Source organism: Grampus griseus (assembly GCF_964374135.1).
Source record: "Grampus griseus genome assembly, chromosome: 12".
NCBI classification, from domain to species: domain Eukaryota; kingdom Metazoa; phylum Chordata; class Mammalia; order Artiodactyla; family Delphinidae; genus Grampus; species Grampus griseus.
Genome location: NC_139006.1, coordinates 21968858 through 21981515, shown reverse-complemented (window position 1 = coordinate 21981515; position 12658 = coordinate 21968858). Strand labels below are relative to the sequence as shown.

At 45.1% G+C, this 12658-nt stretch overlaps 1 protein-coding gene across 2 annotated transcripts in view; it reads right to left on the bottom strand.

The window, feature by feature from the left end:
* KREMEN1 (kringle containing transmembrane protein 1) overlaps positions 1-12658 on the bottom strand; it is a gene marked incomplete at its 5' end in the record, with an annotated part of 64415 nt that overhangs the window by 23528 nt on the left and 28229 nt on the right. For both annotated transcript variants that reach the window (XM_082667488.1, XM_082667489.1), the window contains one exon: positions 584-708. In XM_082667488.1, the coding sequence (XP_082523614.1) occupies positions 584-708 (125 nt within the window). The remainder of the gene's footprint in view (positions 1-583; positions 709-12658) is intronic.

Below are 12658 nucleotides of genomic sequence, written 5' to 3'. Positions count from 1 at the left end.
TCTATTCTCCTCGCTTGGGCCTGATTAATGATCTTTTGACTGAAGAAGGAAGGAAGGAAGGGAGGGAGAGAAGGAGGGAGGGAGGGAAAGACTTTTCTTTCTTTTTTTTGATATAATAAACAAGAGCATTACTGAACCTTCATGGCCGACGAATGAGTTTCAGATAGAAGAATGGATAGGAAGGAAAGAAACTATTTTGGACTGGTGTCCAGGCTAGGGCACCCTAATGTATCAAAGAAGTAACCACTACCTTGGCTTATTCCCAGATCCCCCACGGAGCCAGAGATGTCTCTGCTCATAACATGCAGGGGCTCAAGGACACATGTAACTGTGTTGGAGGTCAAACTGGGATGCAGATATTGGTGCTTTTCCTCCCCTTTTCTCGCAGTCTTTGGACAGAGTGCTGCCTCACGCCCTTGAATCCCAAACCTCACGCTTCCTCCAACTTCTCCTTGGCAGAAAAGTATACAGTCATATAGCTTCACAGGTTGTTTTTTAAAATTTATATGTTTTAAAGGTATCTTAGCAGAATGCACTTACACCTTTATCTTTTTCTATAGATACATAGCCACAGAACCATTACCTTGAACCTTTGACTCCGACAAAAACTGATACAGGTTTGTATGGTAAGTCTGTTAGACGTTTTACTGGCACCAGTTAGAGGAGGTGGGTTTCCATGATCCTTGTAGCAGCCAAGGTTTCCAGGCACTGAAGAAAAAAGAAAAACAAAAGAACTTTACAACATCTGGCTGTGAACACCAAGAGGGAAAAGCGTGTTGTGTCAGGTACTCTCATCTCAGCCAACATTTCCACTCCTAAGGTGCAAATGAATAACAAGCAATAAGCTTTAAAAATGGAAACCTTGGGCTTCCCTGGTGGCGCAGTAGTTGAGAGTCCGCCTGCCGATGCAGAGGACACGGGTTCGTGCCCCGGTCTGGGAAGATCCCATATGCCGCAGAGCGGCTGGGCCCATGAGCCATGGCCGCTGAGCCTGCGTGTCTGGAGCCTGTGCTCCGCAATGGGGGAGGCCACAGCAGTTAGAGGCCCGCGTACCGCAAAAAAAAAAAAAAAAAAAAAGGAAGCCTTAGTGTCCTCTGCTAGCTGCTATGTTTTTGTTTTATTTTGACGAGTGAGGCCCATATAACTAAGCCTAAGAAATTTTTCACCTGTTCAATATTGATAGAATTTAGTATTGATGAGAACTAGGAATAACTTCTTAAAAACAGAGAAGCTACAATATGTAAATTACGTTTCAGAGTCACTGGACAGCAAAAAAGCCCTTGGAAGCCCACCATCCTATGCCTTATGCCTCCCCTTGTTTCTTAAAAAGCCCCGCAAGTTGGTTTAACCAGGTCCTTTGGTGAATGTATTAGTTTCCTATTGCTACTGGAATAAATGACCACAAATCTAGTGGCTTAAAGTAGCATAAATTCATTATCTTAACAGTTCTGGAGGTCAGATGTACTAAATGGGTCTTTTGGGGCTAAAATCAAGGCGTCAGCAGAGCTGTGTTCCTTCACAGGCTCGAGGGGACAACCTGTTCCTTGCCTTTTCCGTCTCCTAGAAGCTGCCCCTATTCCTTGGCTTGTGGCTGCCCCATCCCAGCCTCTGCTTGCCCCCCTCTGCTTCTATCATCACATCACCTTCTCTGACTCTAGTCCTCCTGCCTCTATGTTACAAGGACCTGTGTGGTTACACTGGCCCACCTGGGTAATTCAGGACAATCCTCCCCATCTCAAAATTCTTAACTTGATCACATGTGCCATGTAAGGTAACATATTTAAAGATTCTGGGGGTTACAAAATAGACATTTTGGGGAAGGAGATTATTCTGTTTACCACAGTGAACATATTAGTGTTTCACACAATCAGATGGTCTGGTCTAGTAGAAAAAGCTGCAACTGAGAATAAGGAAACCTAAATATATATACCAACTGTGGTAGACAGCTTTCAAAGACGGCCCTCCATGATCCCTACCTCCTGGTGTTCATGCCCTTGTGTGATCCCCTCCCCTTGAGTGTGGGCTGGAAGAGTTACTTGCTTTCGTCCAACAGAATGTGGCAAAGTTGATGGGGCCACTTCTGTGATTGGGTTACAAGAGACTGTGACTTTAGTCTTGCTAGTAGACTCTCTCTATCGCCCTCTCAGCTTATATACTTTGTTAAAGCAACATACCATGCCCAAGATGTCATATGGCAAGGAACTGAGAATGGCCTTCAGCCAACAGCCAGCAAGGAACTGAGACTTTCAGTTTCTGCAAAGGCTGAATCCCACCGACAACTATGTATGCTTGAAGTAGATCCTTCCCCAGAGGAACCTTCAGAGGAGATCCCGGCCCTGGCAGACACATGAGAGACCTTGAAGCAGAGGACCCAGCTAAGCCATGCCCAGATTTCCTGGCCCACAGAAAGTGTGAGATAATAAATGTGTGCTGGGGCTTTCCTGGTGGTGCAGTGGTTAAGAATCTGCCTGCCAATGCAGGGGACATGGGTTCGAGCCCTGGTCCGGGAAGATCCCACATGCCGTGGAGCAACTACGCCCATGCGCCACAGCTACTGAGTCTGTGCTCTAGAGCCCGCGAGCCACAACTACTGAGCCTGCGAGCCGCAACCACTGAAGCCTGTGCGCCTAGAGCCAGTGCTCCGCAACAGGAGAAGCCACCACAATGAGAAGCCCGTGCGCCGCGACGAAGAGTAGCCCCCGCTCGCCGCAACTAGAGAAAGCCCACGTGCAGCAACGAAGACCCAACGCAGCCAAATAAATAAATAAAAATAATTTTTAAAAAAGTCATTAAAAAATGTGTGTTGTTTTGATTCATTAAATTTTAGAGTAATTTGTCATATAGCAATAGACAACTAACACACCTATATAACACATACTAAATATATGCTCATTGAATGAAGGAATGAATTTATTGTGAGCCATGGACAAATCAACCTCTCTGCCCCTTAGTTTTCCATCTGTGTTATTAATTTATGAATCACTTCACTATCAGATGAAGCCCTTTCCCTACGTTCTCTGTTTGGCTCCTCACAGTTTACATAACTACAGCTATAAAAAGACATGAATGAGGCCTGGTCCTAGAAGCACTTCTAGGTCAGTCAAGAGTTATACATTATCCAATTCCAAAGTGAGACATATAGATTCTTAGGAGGCACTTTTCCTTTATGTTTAAGACTGGAGAACAGCATGGTCCAGTTTAGTAAGCTTTATATCCAAACTAGTTTTTGGCATATAAAAATATACATGTATATAGGTATATGTGTGCATAATATATATATGTACACATACACACTTTTTAATTTCTGTCACCATCTACATTTAACCAGCTCATTTTAAATTGGCAGGAAGTTAACCCAAAGAGTCATCCTTCCCCCCTAAGCCAAGTGGTTACCCTTCTCCTTTGCATCACACATGGTTCAAATATAACAAATGTGGCTCACCACACAAATGTTAAAATGCATCTTTCAGAAACAAACCAAATCTCTATAGAAGCAAATGCAAACAGAAAAGCTCTAGGCAGTAGGAGTTCACAGTGTTCAGTGGGGGCCTAGCTTGGGAATGGCTGGATTTTAGAGTTTAAACAAATGCAGTGAGTTAAGTAAGCATCTCTAGTCGGAGGCATATCTTATAAGCCCAGTTTGTTAAAGGGGCTTTACATATGGAAACCTGAGCCATGCGTTTAATGGTTTTTAATAAGAGCTACTTGATCGTGATCGTCTTGGTCATTTACTCTGATTTCTCTCTCATTTATTCCATTATGTTCACAAATAAGCATGATATTATGTATTCATTTATAGACAGCCCAAGGCACATAATCATAAATGTTAAGATTAGACATAAACAGGGTCGTAGTTTGCATTGATGCAGCTGGAACCTATAAGCTTTATTCACAATAATTCGGTGAGCAAATCCAGGCAGCTCATGTTCCAGTGGGGCAGTGAGGTCCCAAAACGCACCGGGAGGTAGATCACTGGAAATCAGACCACACCATGCTGCTGCTGCTCCACCCCTCTGAATACCCATGGCCTTAGGTATCATCCTTGACACCCAAGTCAATCGCTTGCCAGACACTGTCAATTCTACCTCCTAAAATACTGCAGACACCTGTCCACGTCTCTATCCAGCCTGCCATTTCCCCCGTTTAGGCCACCGTTCTCCCACTCAGACTATTCCATCAGTCTCCTATTCCATTTCCCTGCTCCTAGGCTCACCCTATTCTAATCTAGTTAGTACACTGCAAGCAGAGTAATCTTTACAGTACATTCCAGGCAGAGGAAGGCCAAGGGCAAAGGCCTAAGGCAAGAACAACCTTGGCCTTTGCAGGAACACAAAGTAGTGAGTATGACCAGTGAAAGAGAGGGAAAAGCAGCAGGAGATGCAGAGGTATGCAGGAGCCCTGCCTAAAACCCTCAAAGCTCCCATGCTGCCCTTCAGGATAAAGTCCAAACTCTCTCACATGGTACACAAGGTCCTGCCTGATCTGTGCTGTTCCCCTACCCCACCCCCATCAGCATGACCCCTCTCTCTATCCCTCGGCTCACATTCTATATGAAAGCCAAGATAAATCATAGTGCATCTGCAAGTTTCCCACCTGCACATTGCTCTATGGCCTCTGGACTTTCTTACAAAAGTCTGTTTCTTCTGCTTAGAATGCTCTTCCCTGCTTAAGATTGCAGCCTGAGCATCATTTCCCTTGGGAAGCCCCATGGGCCTCCCATCATCCTCCCATCCCACAAAACAGGTTATACGCCCCTGCTGTGTAGTCCTACAGCAGCCTATGCTAAGCTTGATTCTAAACACTTGTTTATGTGTCTCTCTCCCCAGTTAACCATGAACAACTTAAGGGTAGGACTGTACCTTCTGCCCACTTGTATTCCCAGGGCCTAGCATGGTCCTAGCCATACAGCAGGTGCTCTAAAACTGTGTGCTAAGTGAACAAATGTGTCCCACACTGCCAGCTGAACTCATGGAGAGAGAGAGGTACCTCTTAGGCAGCAGGGAGTCGAGAGAGCAGAGCAGAGTGAAAGGCAGAGCTGATCTGCATCACGACGTCCACTTACAGCCAGTACCCATTGGTTTTGACTCCTCTCTGTCCTCTTTGACTATCTGGAAACACCATTCCAGATAACCAAGTTCTCCATTAAAGGTTAACTTTAAAACTTAAAATTCTATCTTTATCATTTTGGATGAAACTTTTCTAAAATGCATTAGCTATTTTTTTTTAAAAAACTTAGTTTAACTTACACACTTTTAAGTTTTTCTTGGTGGCTTGAGGTCACCAGATGTACGTCACCAAATGGTCCCAGACTGGTGTGCTTTTCTGTGTTCCTGTGTCCGACTTTAATAGTTAACCTGTCTCCGTGGTTACTGTTGGGGCAGCTGAACCCTCAGAACATTAGAACTGGAAGGAGTCTTAGCATCTACTTGCTACTGTTCGTGCCTGTGGTCCTTGCTTATCCTCTTCTTAATTTTCTGCTTCTTAGGCTTAGAAGAAAACTATCGAGCTTATTAGAACTGTGTGGAAAATAATAGTTTCTGAAAGAGGGAAGGCCTTTACCACTTCCCACTTTCGGCCATCCATACTGTAGCTCAGGGGTTGTTTTTTGCTTGCTCACTTCCCAGTTCTTGGCAACGTTCTGAAGAGCACTGGTGCTACCATCACCTGTCCAGAAGCAGCCAGCATTTTGCAGCATTCACAAATGTGGGCTTTCGGGTCAGAAGGACCCCAGGCTTAACTCTGGCCCCTCCACCATGGCCTTTCTAAGCTGAGGTTCGTCCACAGTGGAATGAGGAACAATATGGGCCTCAAAGGGTTCTTGTGAGAATTAAAATTAGATAATGTAAATAAAGTAAACACCACAAGGCCTGGCAATATAGTATGTGCTGAATAAACAGTGTTTGTTATCATTATATACAACAAGGCTTTCATCATTTACCACACCAACAAGAATAACCTGCTCGGTTAACAGAAGAGTAAAATGGGACTTCCCTGGTGGCACAGTGGTTAAGAACCTGCCTGCCAATGCAGGGGACACGAGTTCAAGCCCTGGTCTGGGAAGATCCCACATGCCGTGGAGCAACTAAGCCCCGGTGCCACAACTACTGAGCCTGCACCCTGGAGCCCGCAAGCCACAACTACTGAGCCTGCATACCACAACTACGGAAGCCGGTGCGCCTAGAGCCCATGCTCTGCAACAAGAGAAGCCACGACAATGAAAAGCCCACGCACCGCAACGAAGAATAGCCCCCGCTCGCCGCAACTAGAGAAAGCCCGTGTGCAACAAGGAAGACCCAATGCAGCCAAAAATAAATTAATTAATTTAAAAAAAAAAGAAGAGTAAAATAGCATTGACTTAAAAGATAAAGTCAAAGGCAGCCACCTTGGAAAACCGGGTTTGATTCTAGATATTAAAATATTAACCTCTTACATCTGGCTAGATACAGTGCACTGCCATGCGAGCCTTTCACATGAAACTCAGGTCCCTTTCAAGAAGGTGGGACAGGTGATGTGCTTCCTAGGTGACTGAGAAGCTGCAGTTCAGCAAGGTTAAGGGCCTTGCATGGGGACACACAAGATGGAACTAACTGGAGAGCAGAGGTCAGCTCTAGAGTGGCAGATTCTCACTCCACGGTATTTTTCTTGGTGTCCCTGCCCCCCCCTTTCCTCATGGGGACAGTCTGGGAGCTAAACGACAGTGACTTCCTGAGAATAAGGACTGAATCTGCAAACACGCAGTCCCTCAGCGCCCTGTGTCCCACAAGGCTGGCCTCTGAGGGCTGTCACTGCCTCTGACTCGCACTGGAAAGTGTGGCTCGAAGTCTCGCCAGAGAAGACACGTCATTGTCGTCTTCAAAAGCATGACTAGTCAACTGAGTGGATTTCCAGACTGTGTCCCACCCTTAGCTCTTCCCAGAAGCAGGGAGGAAAAGTCAATTTGAAAAAGGATATTTGTCCTCAGATTCCTTTTTACTTTCAAGACCACTTTAAAGTCCTGTTGCTTGGTCATGCATTTTTTTCTTACCAAAGAGGCTCCAACACATTCAAGTTTTAAAAATCATCTTAAAATATAAATGGACCCCTTGTTTATCATACTTGATGCTTTAAAATGTGACAGTTAATTACCAACAACCTCTTCAGATGTTCAGAGTTCCTGACAGAGATAAAAGTTTTAGAGGTGGCTGAGGGAAGATGGTTCTCTCTTCGGATTAATCCAAGAACTATTGTTCTTTTACTACCACAAGGAACTGTTGAGAAGCAACCAGGCAGGCCTCCTAAATAGCCATTACATTTGGATATGACTGTGGCCTCATTGTGAAGGTGCTAAACACACCTCCATGGGGGCCTCCACAGCCGACAGCCCTTTTCTGAGAACCACTGTCTCAGAGGACCTGCTACCTGCTACCGTAACTGCTGCTGGGTGGGGACAGGCCAAAGAACCCCACCCATCCTCTGGCCACAGCTGACTCCCACTGGGGCCACCAGATCCTCTCTCCCAGGAAGGTGGAACTGGATTCCAGTAAGTGAATTACAGGCACTGGACTTGTAGGGTTCAGTCAAGTAGGGATTAAGGCAACCAGCCACGTTTGGAGCACGTGAGTGGATGAGTGAGCTGATTCTGTTGGTCCACAAAGAGGAAGAAGAATGGACACCATACTGAGAGAGAGGCATAGACGGGAGGCCATGTGGCCCCAAAGAGAAATGGCAAGAGTGGGTACTTCCTTCCCAGGTTCTTGGGACACAGGTATTGACTTCTGCAATATATTCCCAGTGTCCTTCCAATAAATAAATCTCTTTTGCTCAAGTTAGCTTGAGTGAGTTCTATTCCTCGCAATCTAACAATTCCTGACAAACACAGAAAACATGGCTTTTATTGTACAAGCTCAATCTGAATAAAAATCTTCAGATGGTAATTTGCTTAAGAAGAAGTCCTGACCCATTACTGTGTTTTCTATTCCAGTGCTCTGACCAAATCTGAGATATTTGTTTAAGAAATCAGAAGCAGGGCTTCCCTAGTGGCGCAGTAGTTGAGAGTCCGCCTGCCGATGCAGGGGACACGGGTTTGTGCCCCGGTCCAGGAAGATCCCACATGCCGCAGAGTGGCTGGGCCCGTGAGCCATGGCTGCTGAACCTGCGCGTCTGGAGCCTGTGCTCCGCAACGGGAGAGGCTACAACAGTGAGAGGCCCGCATACCGCCAAAAAGAAAAAAAAAAAAAAAAAAGAGAAAGAAACCAGAAGCAAAGTTCTACATTTTAGAAAACTCTTCCCTGGCTGTACAGAACTCCTCTTACTTTTTCTTACAAATAAAAATTTGGTTCTTCAGAAACCATGCAGTGACTGCTTATTTTTTTATACTACAAGAATAAAGATTTTTATTAAGCATTGTAAGTTGCATTCAATAGCCTTCAGATACACCACACCACAACCCATATACAATCAGTCAAACCCAACAGCAGTTCATTCTTGCACAATCCATGACTTAAGGCAAAACTCCCTTCAACTTACAGTAAGACCCTACTCAGGTCTTGCAGGCAGGGACTGGGGAATTGCATCTTATTTCTGATCACTAATGTGTGATGAAGAGCATCAGGAGAATTATATAAAAATGAATAAGAAGTGATCTGATTTCAAAGTACATTGTTTGGAAACTGACAAAAACATCAAAATGATATAAGTATACCTGCTTCTATTAAATTCTTGATGGGAAAGTTCTCAAGAACAAGCAATTTGTTTCCTGCTACAGAAGGGGGGGGCGGTGACTGCTTATTTTAAATGTCATTTAACCTTGTGTGGCAGAGACTATCTTCTGTCTCAGGGACTCCACATTGGTGCCTCAGTAGCTGAATTCTCCCTTCCGTGGGAATAAGGACTAAGTACACATGAGATGATACCACTGGTGTCCTATCAGAGGACCAGCCAATTCAAATACCTCCTTCAGAGCATCAATAGGCTAAGCGTGGATTACTCCACACTCTCAGCCCATGACTATGAGCACACTGTACCCCATCCTGTCCATCTATAACTTCCGTTCCAAACCTGACAGCCACCAGTTTGGTCCAAGTCCTATCATAATATGGCCCCTTTCTACCTCTATAACTTTTTTTTAAAGTTTTTTTTCTTTTTTTGGCCATGCTGTGCGGCATGCGGGATCCTAGTTCCCGCATCAGGGATTGAACCCGTGCACCCTGCAGTGGAAGCATGGAGTCTTAACCACTGGACCACCAGGGAATCCCTCTACCTCTATAACTTTATTTCTAAACATCAATTCTCATTTTCAGTCACTCTGATTCTTCATAGCAGCCCTACTTATGTCTCTGAGTCTCGTTATCGACTCACCCAAATAAATAAGTAAACACCGCTTTTTCTTCCTCTTTGAAATTTTACCTTTAGGGGAAGGTGGTAAGAGTTCCTAAGGATCCTGACCCCCATATAACCCTGATGTATCACAGAGATAGTTCTCCTCTGGCAGGAGTTCCTTCTTTGAAACTTAATTTCTGGTGATATAATGCGGGAGACAGTCTCCAAAGGAGGGTCTAATCATTTCTCCCCTCCCCACTTATGTCATACATGTGTGTGACTCCCCACTTTAAACTTGGAATCAATTTCTTCTCCTCTTGAATCTGGACTGACCTTGTGACTTGCTTTGATTAACAGAATATGGTGGACTTCTGAGTTCACTTCTTAAGGGGACTGGAAGCTTCTCTTGGAAGCCAGCCACCCTATAAGAGGTCTAAGTATGCTGTTGGAAAGAGAGGTTGCCCAGGTAGAGGCCTGAAGCTGTCTTGGATGCCCCAGCCCCAGGAGAGCCCCCAGGTGGATGCAGCCACCTGACTGAGCCCAGGTAAGAGCAGTAGAAGCATGGCCGAGCTGAAACTCAGCCAACCCACAGAGTCAGGAGAAATGACAAGTTGTTGTTGTTTTAAGCCACTGGGGTTTGGGGTGGTTTCTGATGCAGTAACAGACAACTGAAACACCTTACTTGACAAAAGTTCAGTCCAAGTTCAAGAGGAATGATACAGCTGTGTCTCTGGGAAGAAGAGCTCAGTCTGACTTGAACTTTTTTTCTGGGACACCACAAATATCCCAGGCAAAGAACCACAGAGGCATCTTTTACTCTTCCTGCTGTTTCATCCCTTATATATTCCACTTGTCAAGTTCTGACTTCTTCCTAAATGCATCTTGGATTAACCCTTCCTGCACGATCTCACTGCTGCCATCATCGCCCAGGCCCTCATCTCCTGCGTTTAGAAATCTACACCCATTCTCTCCTCCCCAAACGTCCCTCCCCCGATCTACCCTCTAAGGGACACTGGGCTCATCTTCCTGAACGAGGGCTTTCAGCGTGTCAGCTGCCAACTAATCAGCCCTGGCTTTCAAGGTTCTGACCCGGTTCCTCTCTGTCTGCTCCTTTCCTCAGGCATCTTGGCTCCCACCAGCGTGCATGGCAATCCCGTGTCCTTCCTCCAAGTCTCTGTCCAGCTGTTCCCTGACCTGCTGTGCCCTGACCTGTCCAGCCCCATCAGCCTTACTCGATAACAATGCCTCCAGCTCCCCAACCCTCACGGAGCCCTCTCATCTTCAAAAACTCACAGCTCTCTACCTCGTAATTCAATCTTATTTATATAATTGGTGGGCTGGTCTCCAATTTTCTCCTGTGTTTATAACTCAGATTCCTAATTACATCATAAGATTGAGGGTAGGGACTATTTCTTATGTTTATGTATACTCCTTACAGGCAAGTGCTGGTGTAAAGATTTTACAGTAAAATTGCCCTTATTGATCTAAATGATTTTCCCTTTTTAAGTTATTAGTATGCTTTACACAACTTTGCTTTAGAACATTTTGGAAATGTGATATACATAACTGTCGCTGAGGAAAATGTCCATTTGGTTCAGAAAGTCTGTATTTTTTTAGTGAAAAATTAAATAATATCCACTGCCAAAAACAATGAGTAATCGAGTATATGCCAGATCTGAAACCATAAAACTGCACTGTCAGAACGAATGTGGGGCCTCCTGTGCTCCCCGAGTGCAGTGTCACATCAGGCCCCAGGGGAACGGCCTCCGAGCAGCTGAGGCACAGCTCCGGGGCCCTGGGGCCAGTCATATAAAGCAGGAACAGAAAGAAATAAAATGCAGGTCAGGAATAACCTGTTTAGGAATTAGATGACAGGAGCATGCCAATGGTGGTTTATGTCTTGGAGAAAGCACAGGCCACCACAATCCACGCTGTTACTTGCATGCCTTCCCTCTGCTAGGTCCTGGACTCAGAGTCATGTGTATTTTACTCATCTAATCTTCAAAATAACCCTGAAAGGTAGAGATGTGGAAACCAAGGCTCAGAGGAGAGTCATTTGGCCGTGAGCTATTAAGCGAGTAATGATTACAACCTAAGCCGGTATGACTCTGGAGGCCACATTCTTTCCACTAGATTGTGTTGTCTCTCTTCTTGGGAGAGATATGACATCACATCAGCAAGAATATTTAGTGAGCACCTGTTACAGCCTCCACAGTGCTAGATGTTGTGGAAGATTTTTAAAATATATGGCTCGAGGAGGGAAAGCCCCAATAAATTCCATCAGTACCCCTCTGTAAATAAACATACAGTCCAAGTAAAATGAGGGGGCCGGCTGAGCAAACACAGCTTTCAAAGAAACCCTCGAGTACCCCTCCACCTTAAGTCTCTCCTTCAGAGATTCCAGAGCTACCCCTGTGCCGATATTTGAACAGCTTAGTCCAGTTGGGAAAACAAAACTGCTCACATCAAGCAAGAATAAACAATCAAAAACAAGATTCTGACCATGCTAATTTGGGTAGTCTAAAAGGGTTCAATTAGACAAAAACATTAAATAATTGTAGTGGAAAGAGAGAAAAGGTAAAAAATGAGCCGGCATAATTCATATTATTAACGTTCATCTTTTCTTTGGCTACCAGCTAAAGTTTAAGGTTTCATTTTAGCTGTAAAGTGTTAGTGACGTGCTGAGATGTGTCTTTTTCAAGGTGAGGTTCAGCCAGTGCAATGGAAACACGGTGCTGGGAGAGACCCTGAGGCCTGGACAAGGCTGCTGATGCAGGGTTTCAAACAAAAGGTCCACTTCTGGGGAGCCCCTTCCCAGCTGAGAACAGCTGGGCCGGGAACACCCGCGGAGATGGGCCCAACAGTCTCCAGAGCTGGCTCTGCCTGCAACAAATGCTTCCTGGATACCATCGCAGCCTGCTTACTCCCGGGGCTTGGGATTTCCCAAACTCAAAGAAGAAAAGAAAATGACTTGGAGCTAACAGCTTGAACTGCAGACCCTCTGTCGCCACTGAGTTAATCCTTTGGTTTCTACAATGTCAAAAAGGCAATCCTAATAATTCAGCATACTATCAGAATTTCAAACTCTAATTCCCAAACAATCCACAAAGAAAAATTCTCAAGAATGACCTCAACAGTAGCCTGGATCCATCTCAAGGTTCCCGCTTTTAAGGAAATAAAGGAAATGGGGCTGTTCTCAAGTACTGGACAGAAATGGCACTGGTTTTGCCATTAGGAGTCCTAGATTCAAATCCTATTTGGCTCAGAGGGTAATCCTCATCAAATCACTTAACCACTCCAGCTTCATTTTCTCATCTGACCAAGGGGAGCAGGCGGGAGACGACATACCACCTGCTTCATA